The following is a 14,327-nucleotide window of genomic DNA, read 5'->3' on the forward strand; positions in this document are numbered from 1 at the left end:
CATTCACAGCCTCCCTGGGCAACCCATTCCAGTGCCTCACCACCCTAACAGGAAAGAATTTCCTTCTTATATCCAATTTAAACTTCCCCTGTTTAAGTTTTAACCTGTTACCCCTTGTCCTGTCACTACAGTCTCCAGTGAAGAGTCCCTCCCCAGCATCCCTATAGGCCCCCTTCAGATACTGGAAGGCTGCTCTGAGGTCTCCACGCAGCCTTCTCTTCTCCAGGCTGAACAGCCCCAACTTTCTCAGCCTGTCTTCATACGGGAGGTGCTCCAGTCCCCTGATCATCCTCGTGGCCTCCTCTGGACTTGTTCCAACAGTTCCATGTCCTTTTTATGTTGAGGACACCAGAACTGCACACAATACTCCAGGTGAGGTCTCACAAGAGCAGAATAGAGGGGCAGGATCACCTCCTTCGACCTGCTGGTCATGCTCCTTTTGATGCAGCCCAGGATACGGTTGGCTTTCTGGGCTGTGAGCACACTGCAGCCGGCTCATGTTCATTTTCTCATCAACCAACACCCCCAAATCCTTCTCCACAGGGCTGCTCTGAATCTCTTCTCTGCCCAACCTGTAGCTGCGCCTGGGATTGCTCTGACCCAGGTGTAGGCCCTTGCACTTGGCATGGTTAAACTTCATGAGGTTGGCATCAGCCCACCTCACAAGCGTGTCAAGGTCCCTCTGGATGGCATTCCTTCCCTCCAGCGTATCAACCGAACCACACAGCTTGGTGTCATCAGCAAACTTGCTGAGGGCGCGCTCAATCCCACTGTCCATGGCAGCGACGAAGATGTTGAACAAGACCGGTCCCAGCACCGATCCCTGAGGGACACCACTCGTTACCGGTCTCCAGCCGGACATTGAGTCATTGACCACAACTCTTTGTGTGCAGCCATCCAGCCAGTTCTTTATCCACCGAGTGGTCCATCCATCAAATTGATGTCTCTCCAATTTAGAGACAAGGATGTCGTGTGGGACAGTGTCGAACGCTTTACACAAGTCCAGGTAGATCACATCAGCTGCTCTACCCCTGTCCATCAGTTCTGTAGCCCCATCACTGAAGGCCACTAAATTGGTCAGGCAGGATTTCCCCTTAGTGAAGCCATGCTGGCTGTCACCAAGCACCTTGTTGTTTTTCATGTGCCTTAGCATGCCTTCCAGGAGAATCTGCTCCAAAATTTTGCCAGGCACGGAGGTGAGGGTTGGAAGTGACCTTAAAGCTCATCCATTTCCAGCCCCCTGCCATGGGCAAGGACACCTTTTCCACTAGACCAGGTTGCTCCAAGCCCCATCCAACCTGGCCTTGAACACTGCCAGGGATGGGGTGGCCACAGCTTCTCTGGGGATCCTGTGCCAGCACCTCAGCACCCTCACAGGGAAGAACTTCTGCCTAATCTAAATCTACCCTCTTTCAGTTTAAAGCCATTCCCCCTTGTCCTGTCACTACATTCCCTTGTAAAAAGTCCCCTCTCCAGGCAGGAATAGGGTTGCTGTTATGCTTTTAGTGTGCAGGCAGCTCATACCCAATCTGTGCACCTTGTTGCCCTTTTTTTGCTCTGATGCCAGCAGTACTGATCGGCTCCAGTTCCTCTCTAGCATTCCTCTTTATTGTGTATTTATATGGAAGAATATTTCCACTCAGCCTTCACCTGGATAAGCTAAACAAGCCACGCTCCTCCAGACCCCTCTCTCCCACCGCAGGCTTTGTTTCCCATGTTGTCCTCACCCTTCCCTGCAGTGTTTAACCTTCCTGGAACACCAGTGACCAGAAATGTGGATTCTGTCACAGGTGAGCTGTGATCACTGCCAAAGCTTCCTGGTCTCCTCTGAAAGTACCTGATGCCTTACACAGGCCAAACAGGCATGTTACATCTGGGACTTGCATCCTGAGTAATTCCCAGCTGGTGAAGTTTCAGGTTGTGGCATAGATGTTTTATTAATCCTGAACTATATGATCTTTTCTTTGGGTCCTTCACTTTGTTTTAGAGTGTTTTGAGAACTCATGAAGTGCTCTGAACGTGATAGCTTCTGTTTTCATAACTTACTACTATGCTTGGGGGAAAGGAAGCTCATTTGTTAAATGTCTTGGACTTAAAAGACCATTGTGCTGCTAATGAATCGCTTGTACTATGTTCCAGTAACCATGCACCATGTATACAAGTAACTTACATGCTGTGTTTAAAGAGCAGAATAAGTTTTACTAATCTCTCTCAGATTTCCTGTGAAGCGTATTAATTGAAGATATAGGCTGATACTTTAAACAAAATCTCCTGGTTTTAAAGGTGCAGAGCAAAGAGCAGATACGTACCTTGAAGGAAAAGACCAACTGGGAGGTTGGTTTCAGTCCTCTCTGTTAACAAGTGTGGCAGCAAGGAATAAAGCACCATATAAGTAAGTGTGGATTGCAAACACATTGCTAATTCATTTATTAAATGTCAGGCTTCTGATAGTGTGAACAGAATCGTGTAACAGAGAGAGAAAGCCTTTAGTAAGTATCTGACTTACGTTGTAACGCCTTCAGTATAAAGTTTTCCTCAGATTAGATTGTAATGGATTTATGGTTTGAATTGTTTCAATCCTCATAGCTGTTTTCTTCCTCAGTCATTTAGGTGTATCCTTTTACCTTGCCAGACACAGGCCTGTTCTTCTGCCATCTCTTCCATTCCCATAATCAAAGGGATTGGTATGGGAGGTGCAGGGTGGAAATCTAGGATCATTAACTTGTGAATTGAACATTAGGCTGTAAGGAATTCAGAATCAGTCTGTGTGTGTCTTAGACTGGAGCTCTGTTTTGCCCCTGGCAGATGAAAACCACAGGGGAGGCTAATGTGGGTCAGTTGCAAGGAAGCTGTGCAAATTTGGGAAATACATTGGCTTGAAGAGAGTAATACTTTTAGTCTTTAATTCATCTGAACTACATGTGCCCAAATACCTGAAACAATCTGTTGCTCCCATGGCAAAATTAAATGAGGAAAATCAAGTTGTATCACTGCTTGGAGGGTAGTACAGTGTATTCATGGTTGGTTGAAATAAACAGATGAAGCCTCAGGCTTAGTGAAATAGAGGATTTCTGCATGTTTTGATGTGGGAATATCCTTAGAAACCTGTTCTTAACAAAGATTTTTCACTGGGATATTGTCTTCACTAAAATCTTTTCTTCAGGACTCTGGTAGTTCATGGATTTACTCTTGGTGAGAAGGGGGAGAAGATGTCTAAATCTGTTGGCAACGTGGTTGACCCTGACATAGTTATCAATGGAGGCGAAGTAAGTCAAACTCTTGAGTTTGTAAGAATTGCTAGTTGCAACTTTTCACTACCAGACCCTGCAGCAGTCTTGTGGTATGTTTTTCTCTGAACAGTTGCGTTTTGTAAGGCTCTTCTGAAGACCCCACACCTTTGTTCTGTGCTAAGAGAAAAGGAAGTGCATTATACAGGAGGTGTAGAATGGTTCCTTTTCACTTGGGAGTGATTCGATGGAGTGATTTGGGGCAGGGTTTAAACACACTTAACATAATTAACCTTTGCTTTCAAACTGTCTAAAACCTACAAGATGAGCTGAGCAGTCAGAGCAGTGGTTGTACCCAGCAATCTGCTCCCAGCTTAGGCTGTGGATTGACTCTGGAAACTGACTTCATTCTGTGTACAAGGAGGTTGCAGTGCAGGTGATGCTCTGATGCTCTACACAGTCCTGCTGTTGCTCTTTCAGAGGCTGCCAAGTAGATTTTTGCAGCTCTAGATAATGCATCCTTACAAAGACTTTATCTAATTCAATAAAACACACAATAGCTTCTATGTTTTTTCAAAAAAAAAGAAGACATTTTTGGGGTTGAAAAGAGGGTGGAAAACAGTCTGAAGAGGGGGTGGGAGAATGTAATTTTAGATACTAACATTAAAAAGCAATGTTAAGCATTCAGAGGGTTCAGGCTGTAAGATGAGTTCATCTTAGCTTACCCAAGTTCTGGCATTCCCTGTCTGCAGACTGCTGCAGGTATCTATTGTACTGGATAATATAAATGGTATATATGCTTGCTAAAAGAGGGGGAAGACCTGCAAATACAGTGGCCACCTGCATGCTTATAGATACCTTCACAGCAGTGGCAGTGTGGCACTGCACTGCTCGCCACGCTGCAGGGCCCCCACCACTTTAACTTGGTGCCTTTCTGTCTGTACTTAGGATCACACCAAGGATCCCCCATATGGTGCTGATGTTCTCCGCTGGTGGGTGGCAGAATCCAATGTTTTCACTGAGGTGCTGATTGGGCCTGTTGTACTTAATGCTGCAAGAGATGATGTCAACAAGGTAAGAAAGACCCATATATGCTCTTCATTCTAGTGCCAGGTCCTCTGTATCTGATTTTACGTTGACTGAGTAGAATTCATGGCAAACCTATTTAATCTTTAGCCTAAAGAAAGCTTTTCGAACTCAGGTAGGGAGGTATTACTGCTTTTTACATCTGTGAATCAAATAGTAAAGGGTCCTAAGGAAAACACTAGGGTTTGCAGTGTTCTTCAGTAATAGCCAGTCTTGTCTTTACTTCTGTATAGGTCCTTTTGGCATCATAGAATCATAGAGTGGTCTAGATTGGAAAGGATCTTAAGATCACTCAGTTCCAACCCCCTGCCATGGGCAGGAATGCCTCACACTAGACTGTGTCACCCAAGGCCCCTTCCAGCCTGGCCTTAAACACTGCCAGGGATGGAGCATTTACCACTTCTTTGGGAAACCTGTGCCAGTGACTCACTACCCTCATAGTAAAGAACTTCTTCCTTATATCTAACCTGAGGTTTAAACCCATTACCCCTTGTCCTATCGCTACAGTCCCTGATGAAGAGATGCTGTTGTAACTCTTCAGTCACTTTGGAAACCAGTCAACTTCAGTTAATTCATTCTAGGATATTATAATTTGTTTCATCTAAAGTGCACATCATTAATGTTTCATTTTCCTGGTTTCCTCCTAGCTTCGGAACACAATACGCTTCATGCTGGGGAACCTGGCTGGCTTCAACCCAGAAACAGATTCCATCCCTGCTCGAGAGATGTACATAGTGGATCAATACATGCTGCATTTACTGCAAGATTATGGCAGCAAGGTAGGGGTAAACTGTATTGAGATGAATGTATGTGTAATGTTTATCATCAGTTATACCCTCTAGGCTCTTTAGGTACAGAGTACATGCCAAGTTGGCAAATTCTGACCACGGCACTTTCTTTGATGCAGTGTGAGCTCCCTTAAGCCTATTTCAGATTTTAAGAAGAAAGCTTTGTTTTTAACATTCTTAACTTGCTTTTGACATTGGCTGGTTTTCCCACTCCCTCTTGGTCAAGGCCTCAAATTACAAGTCTTCTTTAGAAATAGTTAGAATGGAATATAAAAAAACAAACCCAAAAAATTCTAGAGCTTTGGAAAGCTGCTGTAGTCCAAAATTTAGTAATTTCTGTCACTCAGAACTGTTCTGAATAAGAAAGATAATATCTAAGGTTCCCCATGTCCTCTCCCCTCAAATGTGAATTGAAGTTATTTATTTGTCCTAATTGTTACTGCTTTAATATTCCCCACAACCCACCTTTTGGAGGAAAGATTCTCCCAGACTCCGGCACTCATTACTGTTTCTTTACGTTCAGATTCATCAGGGATTGTCATTGTGTGCCATGTATGTGAATCCATATGCTGTTCTCTCTCTCTTTGCTCCCTCTCCAGGTTACAGAAGCATACAAAGAATACAATTATAGCAAAGTTGTTCGATTATTGCAAGCATTCTGTTCCAGAAACTTATCAAACTTTTATTTCAGCATCATCAAAGACAGGTACGTTCATTATGTGGCATTCTGCCCTTAGAAGAGGAAATACAAGTTCATCAGTTTGAGATGGAGGCAATAATGCTCCAGGTGAATGTCGTGTGAGCACAGGGAACATTTCAGTGATGTGTTGTGCTTTGCTGCACTAAAGCTCATAGGTAAAGCTTGGTTGCTGTGAGCTGAGTATTTGTCATCAGCAAGCTTCTGGTTGCTGTGCACTGAGAGCACTGAATCACTTTGTTTTAAAGGTGTATGCCTGATCACCTTTCAGACTTTTAAAGTCAGATTCTTGGAGCTGTATTTCTACCTAGGAATGTGTGCATCTGGATCTGGGAAGGTAGAAGAGCATTTAGCACTTACCTGTGCGCCCTAATGTCTTTTACTGATCTGTAAAAACTGTAGAGAATCCGAAGGCTGTGACTAATGCACTTTGACAGGGCTGCAGGCTCACCTCTCTGAAAGTGATTCTGTTTCTACACAACAAAGCAAATTAACTTGCCATGTACAGCATCCTTCCTGTGACAGAATGTGGCTGCACATGCAAATGGATCTGTACCTGCACCGCTGTGCATGCCTAGGAAGGGCAATTAAGAAAAGCTTTCCTTCAAAAGGCAAGCTGGGTCAGACTCCTCTACCTTCACTGAAGCATTCTGAAAGGATGGCTCAGGATCAAGGACAGTAACGTGAACACACAAATACTTCCCAGCTTTTATCTCTGTCTTGCAGGCTCTATTGTGAAGAAGAAAAAGATCCCAAGCGCCGTTCATGTCAGACTGTGCTAGCAGAGGCTTTAGACGTAGTAGTCCGATCCTTTGCACCAATTCTTCCCCACTTGGCAGAGGAGGTTTTCCAGCACCTCCCTTACAAGAAAGGTAAAGCACCTATGATTTCTAAGGGATTCTTTTAGTCCGCTGTTTCATTGCACAGTGAAGAGAATGCACATAGATAAGCTGTTCATTTTTATTCATTTCATAAACACTTGACTAAAGGACACTAAATGAAAGATTCCTTTGCTTTGCTTTCAAGACACAGGGGGTGTGTTTCGTACTGGCTGGATTAATGCAAGCTCAGCATGGAAGAAGCCTGGCATTGAGGAAGCAATAGAAGGTGCATGTGCAATGAGAGACTCATTCCTTGGGTCCATCTCTGGCAAGAATGCTTTGGAATACGAAGTCATCATTGTAATTGAGCCTGGACTGCTGTTTGAATTAATGGAGGTAAAAGACGCAAATAAGAATAGCATTATCTGTGCAAATCCTCATAATTGCTGTATGCTTTCTTCTGCTCAGGCAGGCACATCTAGCACAAATCCCCCAGGGTGTCTAGTTGGGTTGTGGATACCAACTGGAGACTCCATGACCTCCGTGAGCTACCTGTGCCACTGTCTGGCCCCACTCACAATATAAAAGTGGGTTTGTGTTTTCTTGGGATTTCTTCTTCCAGTTTCTGTCTGTTGCCTCTTGTCCTGCCACTGGCCCTCACTGAAAAGTGCCTGGCTCCACCTTGTCTACCATCTCAGTCATCTTTATGGCCCTTTGCTGGACATCTCCCTTTTATCAGGTAGTACAGAACTGGATCTGGCATTGCAGGTGTGTGACAGAGGTGTTGAGGAGTAAGTAAATTACTCTCATTCACTCTGATCAGGAACTTCTACCTTAGCATTTGTTTTCAAGAGTGTACACCTCAGTTTTGATGCTGGATCTAAACAGAATCCTATGTATGCATATATTTAGGCATGTATGTGTACATAAACAAACTTGCTCTCCCTTCATGCCAAGGCCATGACAGCTGCTGCAATCACATACACAGTAATTCTACTTTTGCTTTAACATTATCTGGGAGGAGGATGTTGAACAGAGCCAGCTCACAGGTCTGAAAATGAACTCTTCCATAGGCTCTGCAGGCTGAAGAAACTTCTAGTGTTTCAGAGCTGAATGAAATAATGATGGCTTCCCAGACAACGCTGCTGACTGAGCTACCTAAAGAAACACCTACAGATGCAAACATCATCAGAGGGACCTTCCTGATTAACTTGGAAGGTACGAGAACTACTCCAGACAGGCTGCTGTGTTGTTTTCTACACTATACCATACTTTGTTGTTCATACATAGAGTTGAGTACCCAACGTCTGCCTACACGATCTCAGCAATAATGTTTTCTTTAACAGGGGGTGATATCCGTGAAGAGTCTTCATATAAAGTTATAGCTCTACCAGTCACCAAAGCAAAATGCCCTCGCTGCAGGAGATACACTTCCGATTCCACAAGCACTCCCTGCCCTCGGTGCCTCACAGTCATTTCTGGACGAGGGAGCACGTGAAGCTGCTCCGAAGCTATGAGTACTGCAGTATGCCAAAGTAGTAGCTGAAGAGAAGGTCTGTGTACTAAAGCCTGTAGAATCAGATGCTTTAAGCTCTAGCCCAAGTAGATTTTCCTGTGTTTAGAGGGAAACCTTATGTACATATACATGTGTATATCACTTTTCAGCTTAATAAAAAGGGTGGTTCTAAATAACTGACTGATTTACCTAGTTTTAGCAACCTGTGTTCTTTTGAAGTTCACTTCCATTTACATGGAACTTCATGGTAAAACTATGTAAAACTATTAAATACTATTTAATCTTTACACTGACAGCAGTCAGCAAACCAGTTTTCTCTTTATGGGAGTGTCTATTCCTCTTGTAAAACAGAGGAAGAAAAGATGGTGACCACCATTCCCTAAAAAGAAGGAAAAGACACAATGAAACCTCAGATTTTATTTAATCAATTTACACAAATCCACAGCAAATTAGACACAAAATAGCACTATATACAGAGTATTACTTACAATACATTACAAATTGGTTGGTGTAGTGCGTCAGCTCTGATGCGATACTCAGTTACAGTAAAATCCTTCACACAGCTATACCAGGAGACAGAAGGTAATGCAACTAAGACACATTTTTTGTGTTCCTTGATGACCAAATTTAGCATGCTCCTTTCTGCAGCAGGCTGAAGTGCTGTCAGGCAAGGTATAGTCACCCATACAATCTTGCCACCTGCCATTTGGCCCCTAAAGCTGTTTTAACCTGTTATAGAACAGTATAGGAGTATCTAAAACATAGACCAGGGCTGGCCACTTACTAGAATTCTTACTCTGACCTCCTATCACTCTAGGAAGTCAGACATTTAGTATCAGAGCTTGTTAAGAAGCCTTCATCAGCTACGTTGTGCAGTGGTCAGGAACTGGGGATGCTGAGCAGGTGGAAGAGGCTGTGTACAACAGGCCACCTACAGAACCTTTTTTTTGGGGGGGACAGTTTAACCCTTCATTGACAGCAGCCCACATCAGGAAGATAAGACCAAATTCTGTCTCTAGCAAGGCAGAATACTATGAATGTTTCTTACATCTAATGCAAGAGGAGCAGGTTACAAGATGGAGCTAGTAGTTTTATCTGACTTCAAGACAAATACAGTTTACACCAAGTTTAGTTTTCGCTCCTGGTTTCTTTAGGTAGACAGTACTAACTGATGCAAGATAATCATGTTTAATACCACTCCAATAGTGAAGATACTCACTATATGACTCCCTGTAGGTACCGTAGATAAAAATGGTTTTTTTAAGGCTAAAGTACTCAGTACTATAGATCTTCAGTGAAGTTGGGTCAACTACTTAAGCAGTTTCTGACTACAAGTTACATGTGCAGAGACTTATAGCATACTACATCTTCTACAGTGATGAGGAAAATAATCTTACAGTAAGACATTCCTTGACCTATTTAAACTCGGCAGAGCTTAATAATAAAGAAGAGGGATGTAAATCCAGTTTTAGCTGAAGGCCAGCACCCTAGAGACAATACTGGGAGAGCTGGACTAAAAGATGAGTCCATACTTGTGCCTGGAGTACTGGGTTCTCCTTCCCAAGCTGTTCCTAGTGTCACCAGTTCTCCCTTTACATAAGGCCCCAGCACATTTCCTCTGATGTCTAGTGCAGGCGTTGTCATCACGTATAATGCAGTTAACAAGGCACGAGCCCAAGGCCAGCTCTAGCTTCTGACAAAGCAGTATTGGCTTTACATGGTAACTTCAGAGACTGAAGTTTTGCTCGGGTGTAATTCTACAGCTTGTTTCTCAAATCATACATGGAACAGTGAAAGTGCAGCAGTTCCTGCCAGCATGAAATACAGGATTTCACAAGATGTGATTCTGTGAATAGGCTAAAACTGCTGTCAAATAAATCTAATTTAGACTACTGCAAAAAGCGCTCAAGTTGGAAATAAATAACAAAGTATTTCAGATACAAGTGTACTAGAAACTAAACAGCTTTGTGTTAGTGCAGAGTTTAAAATAGACCCCAATTCCAAATTACCTTCTGAAGTTCTGGGATGGGGAGCATTGTTCTTGCCGTTGTTCTAACAAGAGACACACACACAGAAGTTTCTTCCTGTGAAGTTCAGCCTCATGGTGTAAAATCATGCATTATACAACTGTGTAGCACAGCTGTGCTAACACCAAGAGTGTCACGATGATGAGATGGATTCAACAGCTTCCATTAGGTTCAAGGCCAGGCTGTACTGCCCATGATTCTCTGGTAAGTGCTCAATGACTTTGTTAATGAGTTTGGCTGTTGCTGCAATTGGTACTTCTACGTTTTGCAGTTCCTGGGGGTCCTGCATAAGTGAATAACACAGCATTAGAGTAACTTTACAGATGATCTCCTGCATATAAAGCCCTCCTCAACACGCACAAAACAGATTAGTCAGATTTACTAACTCAGTTAAGCTGATGCTTTAACCCACGGAACTGCTGTACCCTTCACAAAACAGAGCTAGCACCAGGGAAAATGAGAACAAATTCTCGTTTCCATTGTAAGAAAGGGCCATTCAGATCTAATCACTGTCTTGGTGAACAACAGCTTCTGAAAATCAATTTTCCTAAATCAAGTTTAACTTACCATAGCTTTAAGCCAAGTACACAGTGTTGGAGGAAGCCTGGCAAGTAGTTCCATACCCTCCTTTGTCTGCACGCAAAGTAAAGCGAAGGCCAGTCTCTGTCCAGCCAGTATAAGCAGCTGTGATGCAAGCACTTCTTTGTCTGTCACCGTAAGAAAGGCCTGAAAATAGAACAACATAACTAGAAACCATTGCAGCATGATACAGCTCACTTATCTGGAGGCTTGAAAAGCTGTATCAAAAGAAGCTTCTCAATACTAAAAGGACACATAGTTTTGGGACTGTTATCTGTTATTGTAATTAAGCATGTTATTAATAGCTTCAAATGAGCAGGGAACTACTCTGTACTTTACAGTGATTAGCATGAGATCTGTTTTATAGTTCAACAACATACACCTGACTGCCATATAATCTCTTTCCCCCTCAAGAAAAGGAAGGATTTTCTTGTCCTAAGACTAGTAAACTTTTCCTAAAAGATTACAGGCAAGAAAAAGCAGATTCTTATCAAATATAGTTAAATGAAAAAGGCTGCACTGGTTTGGACCAGTAGTGCAACTCCCTGTCATGCTTCCCCTAGTTGCTATACAGAGATTCTTTTTGGGAATAAGGAAAAATGAGGGTGATACTGGTCTTATTTTTCAACCTCTGACTTCTTCAAGCTTGGGGATTTTTTGAGCCTGTAACACTTGCCCTACCTTCCCAGGCATCTTAAGCACGTGAAAATGTAATCGTAGCAGAATATCTGACATAATGATTTAAAAATCATTAAAAACTGTTACTACCTCTTCACCAAGATGATCCATCCCGTAACTGTAGAGTTCACATACATAGTGCCTTTTGATGACATCCTCAGAGATTTGAAGATACTGAGCCAGGTCCACAGCCAAGGTTGGCCAATTCCTCCCCTTTTCAAAAGGGAACAATTCCTCTTCTGAGACTTCTTCGGCCTTCTGTGATGAACAGAGTGCTTCAACCGCTGCACTCACAACTTTGACCAGGAACTTAGAAGCAAAAAATTGCAGGTTACTCCAGTGTTATTTGGAATTTTAGATGTTTAAGTACAGAAGTTACACCTACCTGTTGTCGTATGGATAACACATTCGGATCCATATCTCCACTAGGTAGCAGCTGAATTGAAGTGAGGTCTTTGAAAAATGCATTTTTGCCCTAAAATTGAAAACCAAAGACAGGCCTCAGATACAGGGGAATACAAATAATTCATTTTGATCCAATATTAATGAGTTACTTATTTTTTACATTAATTTTGTGCTGCATCTTCTTTTTCACTCCAAGGACAAAAATCCCCAGCAGGATTTAAATGACAGTATACACCAGTACTTTATGTTTCAGTATGTATTAAAATTGTAGGGTGGTAAAACAAACAGATCTGTGGGACCTGCTTTGTATCAGGGTCAAACTCTGACTGGAGATACACTGCATTTTAAATACAGTGACTCTTAAGTGTTCGTATGCATTAAATGACAAGCTGCTTATTCTCTTAGAGATGCTCAGAATTCTGGAATAATCATCAGCAATAATGGATATAACATAACATTTCTGACCTTAAAATATTTATGTTTTCACTCCTCTGGCATGTCTCAAAGCAATTAGAAAATGCTGCCATCCCATGTTCTTATGATGCAGTGTTTTCAGGACAGCTAATTATTGTGGAGCTGGTTTTCATGCATCTGAGGTTACTACAAATGTCTTATTTATAAGGAAAAGCATCAGGTTTGGGTCTCAGCTTGCATGCTGCCGACAACTTCTTTAATGCACCACACTGGACTAAATGTCTCAAAATTATGCATGAATTGTATAAAGAGTGAAAGCTAGCTTGTGTTACAGATACCAAAAGGAAGGGTAGCAATATTAAGGCACATGCTTTTGAAAGACATACCTTGCTATCAAACAATGAAAGAGGCTTCACGCTCTTCAGAGAAAACCTCATGATGGCGTACAGGATGGTACATAACACAAACTGGTGTTCAACCAGGGGGTAGTGAATACGTTTCTGCTCAAGGGCCAGTTCTACTATCGATACTGGCCCTTCTACGGCCACCCAAGCATCTTCAGTATCTAAAACAGGAGCCTGCATTTCGTCGCTACTAACATCAGCCTGCCAGAGCAACACAGAACAGTGGTTACACAATAAATGTCATCTCTATTGGCCTTCTATGCAAAAGACCCTGTTCTACAGTGAAATGAAGAAGAAAATGTCATTAAAGTTCATTAATATTTGAATTGAACAGTACAGAAATCAGTGTATCTGTATTATTGACAATTAAATTTGAATGGATTAGTTCCTTACTTTCTACAGGATAAAATGAAAGTTTACCTCTAGCAGTGTTTGCAGGAGTTCTGAACAGCAGCCAAGAAAAGCTGTCATTGCTACGTCACCCATCCCCACGTCCTGTTAAATGATTTAAAGTGTTTCAGTTGGAATTGAAACAGGCTTTTATAAGCTCGTTTGAGAAGGCAGTTGCTGACATAAAACACACTCTTAAGCTCAGTTTATTAACCTGTTCTATTTAAAGATAAACAAATATTCATGAATTACCACAAAGAAATAGAAATAATAAGGGAAAAAAAGGAATAAAGCTAAATGTAGCCATTTACAATACTGTATCTCTGAAGAAGACTCAATTCCTCAACCACATCAAGTGAATTTCAGTTTCTGAGCATATGATTTGCCTTCCAAAAAAGTTTTAACTAAAATCATATATTAGTATTAAGGCATTTTTATTTATTTCTTCCCATTTAGACAAAAGTATTATTACTTGCCCGTCTGCATAATCTGTCCTTCGGAGCTTTTCCAACCTATCAAATAAACAAATACTTTAGCACAATTAAATAGTTTTCATCATAAGGTATTTCATACACCACATTTTAACCTTTTAGTACTATTTTCTTAATATAAAACAAGAAAATACCAGGTGTGATATGAGAAAGAAACAGTAGGGAACAAGGGAAGAGGAAACAAAAGAGTGAAGACGCCAGCGTATCCACCGAGATGGACCAAAAGGTTAGGAAAAGATGTTTCTTGTGGGAATCTGAAAGTTTCATGGCAATAACTTACCAGGAGACAGGCACAGAGAAAACACCTTAGGTTATTTATTGTCTTCTATCTTTAAATTTGATACATGCACACATACATAGTTCCAAACTGTTTCACAAATACTTTGTATTTAGTAATTACAAGCTAATGCTGTGCACAGATCTTCAGTACACATCAGCCAGTGCTGATCAGCTATTACTTAAAGTTGCCTGTAGTTGACCATCCCATGGCTTTGACTTTTTTAAAACATACATTCCTTCATCAATTCAAAAGTTAGCTAAACAATAAACCAAATCAGGAGGAGGTTTTTTTAATGCTTAAGTCAAAGATATTCCAAACTTACTTAAAAACAAACAAAACCCCCTAATGGTTAAAAAATACTAGTTTCACTTTTCAGCTAATAAAAACTCAGCCTCAACTATCACAATAGTGCGCTCACCTTGTCCATTAGATACGTAGCAGAGGAAAGCCTTTTGACTATGAATGTATTCCACATCATCAGAGCAATACCTGGAACAATTGCAAACTTGTGAACTCCCAGTGAA

General features: G+C 41.8%; 2 protein-coding genes and 1 long non-coding RNA gene across 7 annotated transcripts in view; 1 reads left to right on the forward strand and 2 right to left on the reverse strand.

Annotated features, from left to right (window-relative positions):
• Window positions 1-8,311, forward strand: part of IARS2 (isoleucyl-tRNA synthetase 2, mitochondrial) — a 31,363-nt gene extending 23,052 nt beyond the window's left edge. Inside the window, exons 15-23 of the mRNA XM_062605987.1 lie at window positions 2,284-2,392; window positions 3,164-3,266; window positions 4,176-4,301; window positions 4,961-5,092; window positions 5,701-5,807; window positions 6,525-6,670; window positions 6,825-7,015; window positions 7,693-7,837; window positions 7,966-8,311. Of these exons, the coding sequence (XP_062461971.1) occupies window positions 2,284-2,392; window positions 3,164-3,266; window positions 4,176-4,301; window positions 4,961-5,092; window positions 5,701-5,807; window positions 6,525-6,670; window positions 6,825-7,015; window positions 7,693-7,837; window positions 7,966-8,117 (1,211 nt within the window). The 3' untranslated portion in view covers window positions 8,118-8,311. The remainder of the gene's footprint in view (window positions 1-2,283; window positions 2,393-3,163; window positions 3,267-4,175; window positions 4,302-4,960; window positions 5,093-5,700; window positions 5,808-6,524; window positions 6,671-6,824; window positions 7,016-7,692; window positions 7,838-7,965) is intronic.
• On the reverse strand, window positions 2,400-4,206 carry LOC134157238 (uncharacterized). Its single transcript, XR_009962238.1, has 2 exons — window positions 4,086-4,206; window positions 2,400-3,402 (listed from the first exon to the last, which is right to left on the reverse strand). It is a non-coding gene; the product is annotated as an uncharacterized LOC134157238 (long non-coding RNA).
• A 226-nt stretch (window positions 8,312-8,537) lies between the features above and the next one.
• RAB3GAP2 (RAB3 GTPase activating non-catalytic protein subunit 2) overlaps window positions 8,538-14,327 on the reverse strand; it is a 43,760-nt gene continuing 37,970 nt past the window's right edge. For all 5 annotated transcript variants that reach the window (XM_062605985.1, XM_062605983.1, XM_062605984.1 and 2 more), the window contains 8 exons: window positions 14,222-14,292; window positions 13,509-13,544; window positions 13,063-13,137; window positions 12,625-12,843; window positions 11,805-11,894; window positions 11,510-11,728; window positions 10,730-10,888; window positions 8,538-10,445 (listed from right to left, as the gene is read on the reverse strand). In XM_062605985.1, the coding sequence (XP_062461969.1) occupies window positions 10,296-10,445; window positions 10,730-10,888; window positions 11,510-11,728; window positions 11,805-11,894; window positions 12,625-12,843; window positions 13,063-13,137; window positions 13,509-13,544; window positions 14,222-14,292 (1,019 nt within the window). In that variant the 3' untranslated portion in view covers window positions 8,538-10,295. The remainder of the gene's footprint in view (window positions 10,446-10,729; window positions 10,889-11,509; window positions 11,729-11,804; window positions 11,895-12,624; window positions 12,844-13,062; window positions 13,138-13,508; window positions 13,545-14,221; window positions 14,293-14,327) is intronic.

The sequence above is a fragment of the Pezoporus occidentalis genome, unplaced genomic scaffold (assembly GCF_034315485.1).
Source record: "Pezoporus occidentalis ecotype Australia unplaced genomic scaffold, CSIRO_AGI_Poc_V1 ctg93, whole genome shotgun sequence".
NCBI classification, from domain to species: Eukaryota; Metazoa; Chordata; class Aves; order Psittaciformes; family Psittacidae; genus Pezoporus; species Pezoporus occidentalis.